The sequence below is a fragment of the Cupressus sempervirens genome, chromosome 8 (assembly GCF_028749045.1).
Source record: "Cupressus sempervirens isolate cs-2001-9-10 chromosome 8, ASM2874904v1, whole genome shotgun sequence".
In the NCBI taxonomy this organism is placed as follows: Eukaryota; Viridiplantae; Streptophyta; class Pinopsida; order Cupressales; family Cupressaceae; genus Cupressus; species Cupressus sempervirens.
In genome coordinates this window covers 827,715,103-827,731,358 of record NC_143125.1, presented here as the reverse complement: position 1 = coordinate 827,731,358, position 16,256 = coordinate 827,715,103, and the positions used below count along the sequence as shown (strand labels likewise).

Genomic DNA, 16,256 nt, shown 5'->3' with positions numbered 1-16,256 from the left:
AGGATGATAGATCGTTGGCACGCTTGACAGGGGCCCAAAAGGCAATCACATTTAAGGTCAGGGGTACTATCCAGGGGCAGAAAGTGATATCTCTTATTGACACTAGGGCTACACATAACTTCATAGATGCACAGTTGGTAGCCAGGAGAGGGTTACAGACAGAGGAGCATGATGGGTTTAGAGTCATGGTGGCTAACGGTGATAAGTTATTATGCACTCGGAAGATATCTAATCTTCGCATCAGGTTTGGAGATGGCTACGAGTTGGAGGATGAGTTCTATGTTGTGGACATGGGAGATTATGATGTCATCCTCGGCTTGACATGGATGGCTTCACTAGTTGAGTTCACACTCAATCTAGCAAAATTGGAGATGAGATTCCAGCATGAGGGCAGAACTGTGGTACTTAGAGGGCTTTCAGATGGAGGTTGCAGAGTAGTGTCCTTGAGGAGAATGCAGAGACTTTTTCGTCATGATGACATAGAGTGGGCGGCAGAGTGCCACATTATGCCAACTTCACCAGAGCCACAAGAAAAGAGTCATCCACTAGATGTCCATAAGATACTTGATAGAAACGCTAAAGTATTTAGCAATATTCCTCGTGGGGTTCCTCTTGACAGAGGGATGGAACATGTTATTGAGCTCGAGGAGGGAGCCAAACCAGTTATGATTACTCCCTATCGTCATCCTAAGAAACACAAGGATGAGATAGAGAAGGCGATTAAGGATTTGTTGGAGATGGGGCATATCAGGCCCAGTAAGAGCCCTTTTGCTTCAGCAGTAGTATTGGTAAAGAAGAAGGATGGGACGATGCGCATGTGCATCGATTACAGGGCACTGAATAAGAAAACAATTAAAAACAGGTATCCCATTCCTAGGATTGATGAGCTGATTGATGAGTTGCATGGGGCATGCTTCTTCACCAAAATTGATTTGCGATCCGGATACCATCAGATCAGGATGAGAGCAAAGGACATTGAGAAAATAGCCTTCCGATGTCACTATGGCCACTTTGAGTTCATGGTTATGCCATTTGGTCTAACCAATGCACCTGCTACATTTCAAAGTTGTATGAACCAGGTATTTAGGAAGCAACTGAGGAGATTTGTCTTGATCTTCTTTGATGACATCTTGGTCTTCAGTAAGACCTGGGAGGAGCACTTACATCATCTAGAGGAGGTGTTATCTATTCTAGAGAGAGAGTCATTGTATGCTAAGGAATCTAAATGTGAGTTTGGCATGACTGAGCTCCTTTACCTGGGGCATATCATTAGTGCAAATGGCATTCGGGTTGATCCCGAAAAGATTAGAGCTATTGTAGAATGGCCTACTCCCACAAACCTTACACAGCTTAAGGGATTCTTTGGTTTATGTGGTTTTTATAGGAGGTTTGTTAAGGGATTCTCACAGATTGCTACACCCTTGACAGATCTTACCAAGAAAGGAGCCTTCGTGTGGACAGGGGCAGCACAGAGGTTTTTTGAGCATTTCAAGCAGGTAATGTCTTCATGTCCAGTTCTAGCTCTACCGGATTTCACGAAGCCTTTTGAGCTTCATTGTGATGCATCAGGTGATGGGATTGGAGCAGTATTGATGCAGGAGAAGCATCCCATTGCATTCGAGAGTAGGAAGCTCCGAGGAGTTGAGAAAAGTTATTCTATCTATGACCGGGAGATGTTGGCCATAATGCATGCATTGGCCAAATTTCGATCATATTTGGTAGGTGGACGTTTTGTGATCAAGACTGATCACAACAGTATTAAATACTTCATGAGCCAGCATGATCTTAATGACCGGCAACAAAAATGGGTGACTAAATTGCAGGCTTATGACTTTGACATAGAGTTTGTCAAAGGTAAGAAAAATGTGGTGGTTGATGCCTTATCTCGAAGACCTCACTTATGTGCTCTGGCAAAAATTTTAGGAGATTGGAGAGATCGGATTATAGAAGAGTATGTCGGAGATGCTTGGGCTTCTGGATTGATTTCAGGTACCATACAGGATGATCGCTATGAGGTGATAGATGGATTGATCAGAGTTCAGGACAGGGTTTATTTGATTCCGTCATCACATTTGAGAGAGGCGATACTGAAGGCATTTCATGATGCACCCACAGCTGGACATCCTGGGGTCTTCAAGACCTACAGGCAGATCCGAGAGCGGTTTTCATGGAAAGGGCTCAAGGATGATGTTCAGAGGTATGTCAGGGAGTGTGTGGTTTGTCAACAGAATAAGGGAGAACACACATTTCCTACAGGTTTATTACAGCCCTTGCCCATTCCTGATAGGAAATGGGAAAGTATTTCGATGGACTTCATCACTGGTTTACCACGAGTGCAGGGAAGGGATTGCATCTTTGTGGTGGTGGACCGCTTGATGAAGTTTGCTCACTTCATTGCTATTCTGTCCACTTACACAGCAACACAGGTGGCGGATCTTTTCTTTAAAGAGATATTCAGGTTACATGGGTTGCCCAGATTCATTGTCAACGACCGGGATAGTAAGTTTATGAGTGTTTTTTGGCAAGAGTTGTTTAGGTTGTGTGGTACAGATCTTACACCTAGCACTAGTTATCATCCGCAAACAGATGGGCAAACAGAGATTGTGAATAAATGGGCGGAAGGATATTTGAGAAACTATGTAACTACACAACAAAAGGCTTGGATCAGATGGTTGCATATGGGAGAGTATTGTTATAACACCACTTATCATATGTCCATCAAGATGACTCCTTTCATGGCACTCTATGGTTATGAAGCACCTAGCTTCATGGATTTAGTTTTGGGGGACAGTAGAGTGCCCAAAGCCAAAAACTTATTGCAGGATAGTCAGGACATCCTGAAAGTGCTCAAAGAGAATATACAACAGGCCCAGAATCAACAAAAATTGTATGTTGATCAGCACCGAATAGAGCGCAGTTTCGAGGTAGGGGATATGGTTTACTTGAGGCTACAACCATATAGATAGTCATCGCTCAAGAAGAGCGGAGCTGAAAAGTTGAAACCTAGATTTTATGGTCCCTACAAGGTGATTCGCAAAGTGGGAAAAGTCGCCTATGAGCTTGAGCTTCCAGAGGGCAATCGAGTGCACAATGTGTTTCATGTGTCTAGGCTTAAGAAAGCCATTGGTCAGAGTGTAGTGCCTTCTGCAGATTTACCCCCTTTGGATGAGGAGGGGAAGCTTGTGTTAGTACCTGAGGCTATTCTGGATACCAGAGAGAGGAAGCTTAGAAATAGGATAGTGAAGGAGTATTTGGTCAGATGGAAAGATCTGTCGGAGGAAGATTCTACATGGGAGAGTGAGCAGGTTATTCAGCAGGCTGGACTGAGATTGCTTGAGGACAAGCAATTTCAAGGGGGGCGGACTGTAATGTCCCCATTTTAGCAGTTGACCAAGTGTGTGTGCGTTAGCCTTGTTCTACATGGTCCCGAGGGCTAACGAAGGGTTTAATGGGATCTTGGAGTGTTTTGGCCTAGTCATTTCCAGTTTGGGCCAAAATGAAGTTGATTTACTCAGTTTCAGGCATACTTACTATATTTAGTAAGTCGGCAGGACACAGTGCAGGTCAATTTTGGTGATTGGATTCGATACTCCTCGGTGAGAGCTTTCCGATGAGCTATCACTCGCATTATTCGGAGTCCGATTGCTAATACATTTTAATGCCTGAAGTTTTATTAAAGTAACGTCTAATTTAATTGTAAAATATTAAAGTGTTACTTTAATATTTATTTTATGGTGATGTGTACCCAAGGGAGACATAAGGGGTATTTTAATATATGTTTTATATTACACATCTTTATCCCACATTGCCCATATGAGTTGAGCGGACCTGTGGGAATAGAATAAAAGGAAGCATTTGTAGCTTCATTAGACAGGTTGAATATGAGAAGAAATTGGTGTGTGAGTTGCAGCTTTGTTCTTGGCATTTGAGGACGTCTATCCTCTCTTGTAACATTCTAGACGTCATTCCCTTGGGGTTTGGCCTTTGAAATTCTTTCTTATTGGCTTCATTATCAGGCAGTTTAGTTGCATTTTCGGCTACAGGCAAATTTGATATTTTGCTCATATCTTCTTCACTACTTGTTCGACGCTTATGCCGCTTGGAGGGAATGGTATTATGAAGGTAGTGGACTGATTGGAGGACAAAGTATTGTAGCAGCAAGTTCGTAAGCATGGGCTGGAGTATTATGACAATATTGCTGAAGTAATTAGTGAGTTGATATATCTGCCATGTACTTGGTTTTATGAATTCTGAAAATAACATTTTATTAGCAGCAGTTCATTTCCACTTTGCATATTATTGTAGTTTCTTTCTTGTTTATGTTGTATGATACCAATTCCATGCACGAAACACAACAAACAAATAAACGTTTGATTTCCAGAGTTATAAGGGGTTTTAAGAAGTTGAATGCAAACTCTTTGACATAATTCCTTTCAGCAATTTGGTTTAGTTTTTTGGGACATCCAAGGGTGCCCATTTCATAAAACTATCTAATTTTTTTTTTAAAATTAGATGTGATTCTAAATATTCAAATTTAAAAATATTATCTATAATTTTTACACATTAAACTAGAACTTAGAAAAAATATAGTTAAAAAAACAAAGTATGAGTCAAAAAAAAAAACATATAGATCTTTTAAGATATGTTTTTTTTTTAAACAATTTGATTAAGCCTCTCATAGGAATATTCATAGAATGTAATGGCATGAATTCCAAAATACAATCATATAAGGTTCTTGAACATTGTTTTCTTTGATTATGCAACAAATCTTGACCGTGGAATGAGTGCCAAAGAGAAAATTGCATTGAAGAAATTCAAAGATGAGAAAAATATACCACCAAATTGTTAAAAAGTAATGTGTAAGGAATTAGTTTTTCTTGATAGTTTATAAGTTAACTAGACCATTTTCTATGCTTTCTAAGTTAACTAGATAGCTATGTGCAGTTTCTATGTTGTATTTAGCAATGCGTTTTAGAAAATTAGTTGTAATGAAAATGTTGTAGTCTTGATTTTGTTTATTTTTCTTTAAAGTTTGTAGTGTTGCTTTAGTTTTGGAGGCAACACGCTCTCTACATAATCTTATATAATTTCTTGTTGAAAACTATTTGGAAGTTGCTATCTATTTTGAAAATAATTAGAATTGAGTTAAATATCAAATTTAGTTTGTAGAACTATTTGTTGTTTTTATTATGTTTATTCTAGTTTTGTTATTTTATATTTATAATTATGTTTCAGGACTATTATTTCTAGTATCTTTTAGGATTTATTATTTTTTTTTTAAGATATAGATCTTTTGAGAAATTCTTATAAACAATTTGATTAAAAAAATGGAAACAAAAATAATTATAATGACTATTTTTAAAATTTGTTTAAAAAACTTAATTATTAGTATTAAACTTAGCATTACTTAATTTAAGAGACTTATTAATTATCTATATTATATTTTTAAAATTGTTATGTTTTCTAATATTTTCTATATTAGAATGTTATTACAAGACTTGATTGTATTTTATTTCTATAATGAAGAAGAAAATGAACTAATTATTTTTTATCTATAAATTATATTCCAAGAAATAAAAAAGTTACTTCTTTAGAAAATAATAATTTTAAATCATTTATTTAATAATATATTCATATTTTTCATTTACATTTATTGCTATATAATAGTAAAACTTAAGAAGTTAGATTTATACATCTAATAAATAAGTTTTTAAATTCAATTATAATAAACTTTCATTTAAAAATTATAAAATAAAATATTAAATTTTTTTTAAAAATTACATTCAATTGTTTACATTCAAAATATATCAAATTTTTATCACTCAATTCTTTATAAAATTTTAAAAAGTTATAATATTTTTAATATTATAAGACAAACTCAATGAATAGCCATTTAAATAATTATAATGATCATATTTTTAGAATAATGTAATAGAGCCTCAACATTTTAAATTCTCCGCAAATAGGATTGCTAATATTATATTTTTACACATTAAATCGCTGAAAGCATGATTTATTCCCTGACTATACTATCAGCACAGGACATGACAGTGAGGGCAGCGCAGGCGTGTAGACGGACAGCAATTTTGCACGCCTGCCTGACGGTATTGTACAGTCAGGGCTGCTTGACGGTATTGACGGGACTGACAGCGACTGGCTTGGAAAGCGTGCAAACAGGGCCTGCAGTTGCCATGGCATGGCATGGACTTGGCACCGGCTACGGTGCAACATATTTGCACCGATCCGCTGCCCGTCCACATGCCCAGGCTGACCACTGACAACAGTCTGAAATAATTGATGCTGTTAGCAAAATGACTCCGCCTGCAATTATTTTTTCCTTCGCTTCAACATAATTATTTAAGGTTTAGTTTTATTTGTAAGAATTATAGATATTAATTTTTTATTTGAATATTTAGAATCGGGTGTAAAAAAAATTGTTCAATCTTAGATAATCTTAAGATTAAAAATATTAAAATAATTAAACATAATAATTATCTATTTACAAATAATAAAATAATTTTTAAAATGATAATAAATATTTTTTGATTAAATTTGTATTTATAAGTATTATTTCATAATTGTTTGTAAAATTAGTATTTAAATGATGTATTATGAGTTGTGAATTAAATTATTGTTAAATAAAAATTAAACAAAGTAATTATATTAATATTTTTAGTTATGATTTAAACAAAATTTCTACTTCTGGTGTATAGGACATATAACTAGGGTAGAGTGCACATCAAATAAAAAGAACTAATTCTGCAAAAACAATTATGGAACACATTCGATACGTGAATGTGAATCAAAATCAAATTTTGCATGAATTTGTAGAAAGCTCGTATTCCAAATCAAAATCATTTTTTTAAAATTTATATTTTAGTTTGTTAAATTATCATATAGGCAGAAATACAATTCTTGAAAGGTGTTGCAACATGGCAATAGTATGGTCATAGAATGTTAAGAAAAATACATAATCTAAAAATTATTTGAAATAATTAATATTTAATTTGTATACAATATAATTAATATATTATTTTAATAATATTTTTTTTGGAGCAATTACCTTCAAAACTTAGTTTTAAGTTATAATTTAAAATTATTTTTATTTAGTTTTCATAAGTCGTAAGATCTTTGTTTTATTTATAAAGTTCTAAAGGAAAAAAAAATGTTATTTCCATGTTTTAATTATGTTCAAGCTTTAATTTGATTTATCAACCATTTTACAAAATGTTATAATGTTAAATATAAATAAAAAATTTAAATTTTACTTTTACATTTAAGTCTTGTTTTAATTCTAAATTGTAATATATAATTAATTTTAATTTATTTTTCATAAATATCTATTTTTATATATTATTCATAACATTTTAAATAATTCTCTTTATTTTATGGTTACAATTAGATTATATTAAGGTTCAGGATTGAAGAGTTATAGTTAGAGAGTTAATTATAATTAGGGTTATAGTTTTGATTATGAGTGTTAAGGTAAGCATAATTGAAAAAATAGATATTTATAAATAATAAAATAATATATATTTCCATGTTTTTGTATAATTACTTTGTTTAATTTTTATTTAACAATAATTTAATTCACAACTTATAATGTATCATTTAAACACTAATTTTACAAACAATTATGAAATAATACTTATAAATTAAATCAAAAAAAAATTATAATCATTTTTAAAATTATTTTATTACTTGTAAATAGATAATTATTATGTTTAATTATTTTAGTATTTTTAATCTTAAGATTATCTAAGATTGAACAATTTTTTTTACACCCGATTCTAAATATTCAAATTTTAAAAAAAAATCTATAATTCTTACAAATAAAACTAAACCTTAAATAATTATGTTGAAGCGAAGGAAAAAATAATTGCAGGCGGAGTCATTTTTCTGACAGCACGAATTATTTCTAACTGCTGTCAGTGGTCAGCCTGGGCATGTGGACGGGCAGCGGCTCAGTGCAAATATGTTGCACCGTAGCCGATGCCCAAAACTAAGGCTTTTGTCGTATGCAGAGCACAAGGTGGAGTATGTGGGGCAAGAAGCATCAGCGTACATGCAGTACAAGCGTATGTGTGGTACGGCATATGAACATAGGGGAAGGGCTCCACATATGGGAGTGTCATAAGGAGTGGCAATTGTGCAAGTAGAGGAGACATACATAGGAACAAGTATGAGTACAAACAATGCATCAAGGAGGAGTTGTACCAAGGTGAAATCATGCCCAGCCAAGTGGAAGGAAGAATAGTTGGACAAAGACATAATTAAAACCACTTGGAGACAGTATCATAAAATGGTAAAGACAAGCATTAGAAACCCTAACAAAGGGAAAGTTATTAATTCAAAAAAGAAAAAGCCTTGCGGATAAAGAAAATGGCCACCAAGAAGGACAAAGGGAAGAATGTGGAAAGGATTTGTACAACCAATATCACCTTTAAAAGTGTGGTGGGGAGTGAGTGTCGAACATGGTAGGAGAATGTTGAAGAAAACCACAACCTGAAGGAGCATTACGCAAGGTAGAGGTAGACAAAATAATTTGTATGCTCGTTTTTTATTTGAAGGAATTTAATCTTGTGTTGAAGACTCTAGTAGCTAGATACGACAAGAAATGGCATAAATCTATGATTCAGTATTTTCAGCAAACCCTCACTATATCATATTCTCCAAAAGAGATAAACAAAGTATTTGGGGTTCCTATCAAAGGGCAATGACGCAAGAAAAACACCAACCAAAATGACAATGGAAGATTAGAAAAAATAGTTGAGACTCGTGTGCAAGAATGATCTTACATAACAGGAGTGGGATAGCATTTTGAGTAAGCCTAACAGTTGAGAGTTGAAGAAAATAGTCATAGCCAATGATGAATGGAGGTGCATTGTAGACTTGGTAAAAAGAAAACTCACTGGTGGAAGCCACCCATCTAACATTATCATATGGATGTTACCCATAGTAAATGGACTGCATATGGGAAGGGTTTACAGTTGGGTGCAAGTTTTGTCAAAAATATTAAGGGAATTCATTCAATTAAAGCATAAAGCATTCTACATGCCATAGTGTGTTTCTTGAAGCAGTTCGCACATAGGTAGCCCCAGAGCATAGAAGGACATTCGTACTAGCAAGCATAGCAGAGCCTTATAAACCAGCCATGGCATATTGGTTTCACCTTGATATATTTGGAATGGGTCCCAAAGGGGGAGAGCCAAGGAAGAAGAAACTAAGACACGTGGGGGTAGCTAACACTTCTATTAAAACACAAACCATAAATGGAGAAAATGGGAGTTCGGATGAAGAAGAGACAAGCACGAGAGCACCTTCCAAATGAATCAAACAAATAGGAATTTCACCTAAGTCATCTCAAGGGCACACCTAGAAATGTCATGTTTTTACCAACAGACAGAGGTCGATTACCACAAGTCATTCCAAAGTATGCAATAATCTATGAGAATGGAACTAGAGGCAACCGTATGTTGGTTGTCTTGAAGAAGTTTGTATAGTTGACCATATAGAAGTCCATGCAATTGGTCATACTGAAGAAGTATGTACGAAGGATGCTAGTATAGAGGGAATTATGAATGTTGTTGTAGGAGTCTTGCAGAGGTGTTGTTGTAGGAGTCTGTGCGGAGGTGTTGTTGAAGAACAAAGAGACGATGCAAGGAGCAGGTATAGAAGAACCAAGTGGACAACTACTCCCTCAATGGGGCACAAAACGAATTTCTATTCCAGCAAACTTTGTTGCTCCATATCAATTGCCTCACACTAAGATGATAGATCTTTGATGCCACAAGAGGGTTGCACATAGCATTAGACTGGAGACACCAAAGGGCATAGAGGTGGGTTAGCCAATTGCCCTGTTGGTTCAATCTAAAGGCAATAAGGAAGTACAGGGAGGGAAGCCCATGGTAGAAGCAAGGACAGGAACCATAATAGCAATAAGATGAAGACACAGTGTTGGCAGAAGCGAATAAATTGTTGGGGAAGTTTGAAATGGCACATCCCCCTTCACCAACTCCCTTGGAGATGGAGACAGAATATTGAACGAAAACTTAAGAGCAGTACTCGAAACCATTAGAAGCAGGAATGGCAACACTTCCATTTGAGGCAAAAGCTGAAAATTTTCTCAAAGGGTTACAAGGAATGGGATGAACCACTAAGGAGATTATAAAATAAGCTTAGGGGCAAAAATTGGATGCCATCATTATAGCAATAGGGTCTCTAGTAGCATTTATGAAGAACAACTTCTATACATACTAGAGTTTATTTATGTTGAGTGGTGTCGGGCATGAATAGGCAACAAAGATATGGAAGGCCGAACATACAGTACCCACGACGACACTCGAGAAGCTAGCCCTCATGCAGTCACTTGCTCAGATGGAGGAAGCGATTTGAGGCACATTCTAGGCACTGCAATAGGAAAAGGACTTGACAAGGCAACTAGAAGAAGAAAAGGAGCTAACAAGAAGAATGGAAGCGGAATGGCAAGCTGAGAAAGCAACTCTAGAAGCGAAATTGCTAGCACCAGAAAAGGATAGAATGGATGCCTTGTGCCTACTTCATGGATTTTGAGCTAAGCAAATGGTAGGGGAGCAAAATCTACGGTGCATCCACAAATGGGCATCCAATCCAAGGATGTTCTCCCACCCTACTTAAAGTATAGTTTACTTTTGGTTTTTGCTAGGTAGTCGTCTAGAAGACATCTACTTTTTTTAAGGCAGGGCAAGGGGGGTATATGTAGGTCGTAATAATACAACGATGTAATTGAAGTCAATAAGTTTGGGGTTGGATAGTTGGTAGCGAGGGGATGTGTTGGTTGGTCTTCCCAACTAACCGACCTCTATTTAAGGACATTGGAGCTTGAATGATGTACGAATTATTTTTTATAATTAATAACATATACTAGTTTCCCTTGCCATCATTAGTACATTTGATACTGGTATTAAATGCTTTGTTGATTCTAGTATATTTGACTACATGCTTTATTGTTCTAGTTAGTAACTATTCTACAATTCATTCTAGCAATAAAATATCAAGTAAAATTGAATTGTCTTTATTAATGTGCATTTCTATTCTAGGTTTAGGAAATAAATCCTTCACCTTGCTGATTTAAGGGTACAACCCTTCCTATCACTCCACAAGAACCTCCATGTCACTCTTTATAGAAATACTACTCATCTTCCACATATTTTTCAACTATCACGTTGGCTTATATGAAGCCCATCATCACGTGGATTTCTGTCAAAGTCCAATACATACTCCTCAATTTGTGTGTCTACTCAAGGAAACCCTCTCTTCTAATTAGTCGCATTTATCCACATCCGCTTTCGCGATGGTCTAAAGTATACACTATGGATTTTTGTCATCTACACATGCTTTTTCTACTTCCTAGCTTGGCCATAAAAATATTTTCTGATACGTTACTAGCTCAACTCACCTGTCCATCAACCATTTCTAGTGTCATTATGTCATGCAATGGTTGGAACTAACTAGAGGAGAAAGCAAGCAATGGAGAATAATCTGTCATATAAAATGTGTTGGAGGAGAAAACCAAATCTTTACTATTTAGTAGAACTATTTTCATTTGTAGCAAGGATTAAAAATTCATCCATCTGTCTTGGCCATTCATCTCTAGTTTGTTGGTCGCAGGTCAAAACAAACAATATATTCTTGTACGTGGTGGTTATGGGCTTTGTATATAAGTTTTTATGTATTCTTTCTCAGAAAGAAATACAACACTCTACTGATTAGCTAGCATAACCAGCAACTTTTTCTCACCACCCACCAAACTAAGGAGGGGCGCCCACTTCCTGCAGCGTCTAGTGTTTTCCAACTTTCATAGTTACAGTAATGTGTGTTCCATTTTCATAGCAGTGTTTTATTCTGAATTAGCAATTGTGCATGATTGTTGTTCTGTTATTACCATTGCAATCTGGACAAGCATTGTTTATTTGACTGGAATTTGTTAAATTATTTATTCATATTTTATCTATTTATGAGATTGAAGTTACTTAGAAAAACAAGTTAGCAATCTGAAATTTATGCATGAAAATGCTATCATTACTGTTGGAGGTTGCTACAGTTCCTGGCACAAGCAATCTCTGAAAATAAAATAGGAAAATTAAATTAGATTTACATTTAGACAATTCCTGTGTTTTCTAACTAGATTTCATCCCCACTCAACTTGCTACCTATAGTCCTGCAAATTGCCACAACACCTTTCACAAGCTTACCATCTCCGGATTAATATTTAAGCCAAGCTGAACATAATTTACTCTTAACCCTAATATTAACCTGTCATTCTATTTTATGTTATTCTTATTCTAAAACTTTCTTTTTAGTTAGCAATCAAGTATTTCTAGGCCAGTTTCTATACATTATTCCCTGGGCAACACAAGGCATCATCAACATCTAAAGGAAAGACACTCGTAGTCCAACAATTGGATCCAAAGCCTATAGTCTACCATCAAATCAATCTCTGTGAAGGGGCTTGGAGATCTCAATGTCCACATAAATTACTTTGTATGTTCGCTTAGTCTATACCAAATACTTCACAATGCTTCTTGTGGTAAGGTATTAACACCATACTCAATTTTTACCTAATTAGTTCTCTGGCAAAAATAATAATAACTAGTTAAATAACTAAAACATTATGCTTGTTTTCACAAGATATAGGCAATGCGGTGCTCTATACAAAACAGCTTTAGTACTAGAGTGATAAGATATATGTCCAATGAAGATTTTGTTCATTTGTTGATCCAAGTCAAATCTGAGTAGAAAGCAATAGCATAGTAAATAATCTGGTGTAGAGTTTTTTATTAGTTTAAGCAGCCTAACAAGGGGTCTGACCCTTACCTGATGCTGACTAAAAAGACAGAATACATAGCAAAGAGGCGAGGAGCCCTTCAAAGGAAAGGCCAAACTCACACTGCAAAACATGATGAGCTCTTGTAATTGACAGACATTATAATAATTCCTGGTAAAGAGGAAATAATTTTAAGCTGGAAATTATCGTAATTTCCTGGTAATATCATCATATTTAGGTTTTAAAATCTTCTACACGTCAGACTAAATATTATAGATTTCATCTATTTGTGCTCCTGTAACAGAACTATTGAATAAGAGAAGGATAAAGACTTATCATACATATACATATTGGAAATGTAAGACAGGATCGTTATATATAGGTTTCAGAAACTGCTATATATCAGACGAAATAATTATAGATTTAATCTCTAGTGCTCTTGTAATGGAACCATTGAACATGAAAGGATGAATACTAATGATACACTAATGATTATATATATTATACATGTTAGTGTACAGAGAGGGCTATCACTTGCAATGTTATGTTTCAAACAAGTCTGCTCCTTCCTCAACATCGTCTGTCTTCAGATTTCCACTCTGAGCCATAAGTATTCTGTAAACTCTCTTTGAACAAACAGGTCCCAAACGCCTGCCACCACCTCCAAGCAACCCTTCAGTGACAATGTCTTGCAGCAGGAACTCTTTCTCATGCACCTTCTCTCTCAAAGTCAAAAACCATTTTAGAAATATAATAAACCATAAAGATCCAATAAGCAATTTCACTGGAAAATCAAGCAACTAACGGTTCAAAAATTTAATGTCAACTTAGAATGTACTACCCTGTTTATATACTTACTGTTCTTTCAGGATCTAGGTAAACATTAAGAAGAGACCGCATGGTTGGGTACTTCTTTGCAATGGCCACTGCACATTTAGGTGGAAGTTTTGGAATCGCAACCAATGCTTTCAACCTGCAAACAAAAGGTATAGAAGAAATTGTGATTGGTTCCATCAATTCACTTAACTTGTGTATGCTGCAAAAAAGTTCATATGACTTGTCAATAGCCAATTTGATAACAGACAACAACAGCAATGTTTTGACTAAAAGAAACAGGTGAATTCATTGCTAGATAGATGTATCCCAAGCACAGAAAAAACAAGAACAAAGAGCGCAGACAAGAACAGGGAACAAAGCATAATGTGAATATAAGTGATGGCACTCCACTGAATCAAAATCAAAATATGATAGCGGCATACAGTAACCTCCACTTTCAACTGGAACCACCTCAGTATTAGGGGCAACTGCTGAACTGGAATAGAAGGCATATCCTCAAATCATTTTTGTCATGCAAATGGCATTAAGAATAATTGACTATTATTGCCATTGACAAGGGTTGACTTTGTTAAAATAAAGACATCAGAACCAACCTCGGTAAAACAAAGATCACATGCAAATCTTATCCGTTAAACATGAAAATTTACTTAGCATCACTAAAAAGAGGTCAAAGATAGTTATACAAACACTCAAGAGAAACAAATCATCAGATATTTTACATTACATTACATTAATGCCAAAACACATTTATTGTCTCAGAAATAGGCAAGACCAATCAAAGAAATTACAATTACCTTTTGAGTAAAAAGAAATGTTTTCTTTTTAAATGTGCCATTAATTTCCATATTTCACAGAAAGTATTTCAATGAATAGAGGGTTATGACACCATGGTTGGAGATATGAATCAACTACTTTATCTCTGAGTCTTTTTTGCTTTTAATTTTGTCAATCAGAAATCCACATTATCAAGGTGTGTACTTGACATTCACTCTTTCCACATAGCATTTCATGATCCACTTGAATCTCGTGCTACATTGAGTTCTATAGGAGAGAGAGCTAAAGAACAAAATACCAAAAAAGCAGCTTAAATACGTTGTATCTCCCTCGAGTACATTAATAAAGTATCTCGACTCTGGAGTAGTTTTAACTTTTTATCTTTTCCCACATTGGCCTCAAACCAAAAAATTCAGAAAAAATCCAATCCCAAATCATTCTCAATGTTCAAAACTTGAGGAAAGTGCAGCAAAACTATTGTCAGATCTGATACCACAGCTCTGCATACATGTGTGGAAATACAATCATGTCACAGAAACTAACTATATCCATGGGATAAGATATTATCTAATGTTAAAGAGTTTAAAATTGACTGAATATCAATAAAATTGCAACCAAAGCGATTTAAATAGGACAAAATTTGGCCAATCATAAACTGGGGCCTGGGCCATGGTTTAAAAACTCCGGCCTCAGCAGACTTTAAGAGGGGCCTGGAACTAGTGAAAAAAATCAAACATGATGAACACATATTTGTAACAATTTTAAAAGACAAGCATAAAACTGAATTGTGAGAACTCGTAAGCATCCAATGAAGCTCCTAGTGATGCTTTGCTTTTTTAATATGCCAATGCTGCTATATTTAGCCAAGCATAAGCTTAGCCAAAATTCAAATTCGGTACTCAGCAGTCCTAAACTTTGACTGGGGCTTAGACCATGACAAAAATTCAGAAAAAAAAAATTTGAATATTTTGTATAGTACTCTTTAAAAAACATCAAACTAAATAATCACAAACCATAAGCAAATTTTCCTTCATTTATAGATCAACAAGCAGGTTACATGCACACACAGTCACATCAAAACAAGTCCAAATTAAAATCCATATTTATATACAAGGAATGCCTCCCCTAACTCAAGTTTCTAAGCTTTTGTGTGATCTTGGCAAAAACAATATCATCTTCCTACACATTACAATCATCCAAGGCAGCCCATTTTGATGCTTTGCCTTTCATATATGCCTCACTGTTCCATGTAGATACATTCCTCCCCTCAGCCCGTGTTTTTGGGTGGGGACATTTCCGAGATGGAGGGACTCAGGGGAAACATCCCCCTGTCACACTGCCACCACCATCAAGACATCACTAAGATGTTGAGGATGGCAGGATGTCATGAGGGTTTCAAGGAGTCCTCTAACCATCACTGTGACATCTGAGTCGCCCATAGCCCTTAATTAGAGACTCCAACGCTAAATAAAAATATAGTGAAAAGTTGATTAAAATGGCATTCGTAATGAATGTTTTTGAGGTCTTGGACACCACAAGGCTAGGGGCTCTGTACCCATACCCCCACAAAGGGCATTGTCCCTTGACCCCATTAGGATCTCTGCCTCAAACTCCACACTAGCCCTTGACCCAAAAACTCTACCCACCATTCTTATTGTTAGTGCAATCATTGCCATGCTTTTAATGTATATTACTTTAAACTTCACTTAGCATGTCAAAGATTCATTTGCAATTATACTTATGCTTGGTTCACTCCTAAAGTTCTAAAACTCTGGCCACCATTGTTAATGTTCAAATTTTAAAGGCAATCATTTTTAGTTTTTTTTAAGTTTAAACTTTT

The 16,256-nt window shown here is 35.4% G+C and overlaps 1 protein-coding gene across 1 annotated transcript in view; it reads right to left on the bottom strand.

Annotated features, from left to right (window-relative positions):
• Positions 1–13,114: 13,114 nt before the first annotated feature.
• Positions 13,115–16,256, bottom strand: part of EME1B (essential meiotic endonuclease 1B) — a 67,814-nt gene continuing 64,672 nt past the window's right edge. The window contains exons 10-11 of the mRNA XM_089795500.1: positions 13,664–13,778; positions 13,115–13,521 (exon numbers count right to left, since the gene is read on the bottom strand). Of these exons, the coding sequence (XP_089651626.1) occupies positions 13,348–13,521; positions 13,664–13,778 (289 nt within the window). The 3' untranslated portion in view covers positions 13,115–13,347. The remainder of the gene's footprint in view (positions 13,522–13,663; positions 13,779–16,256) is intronic.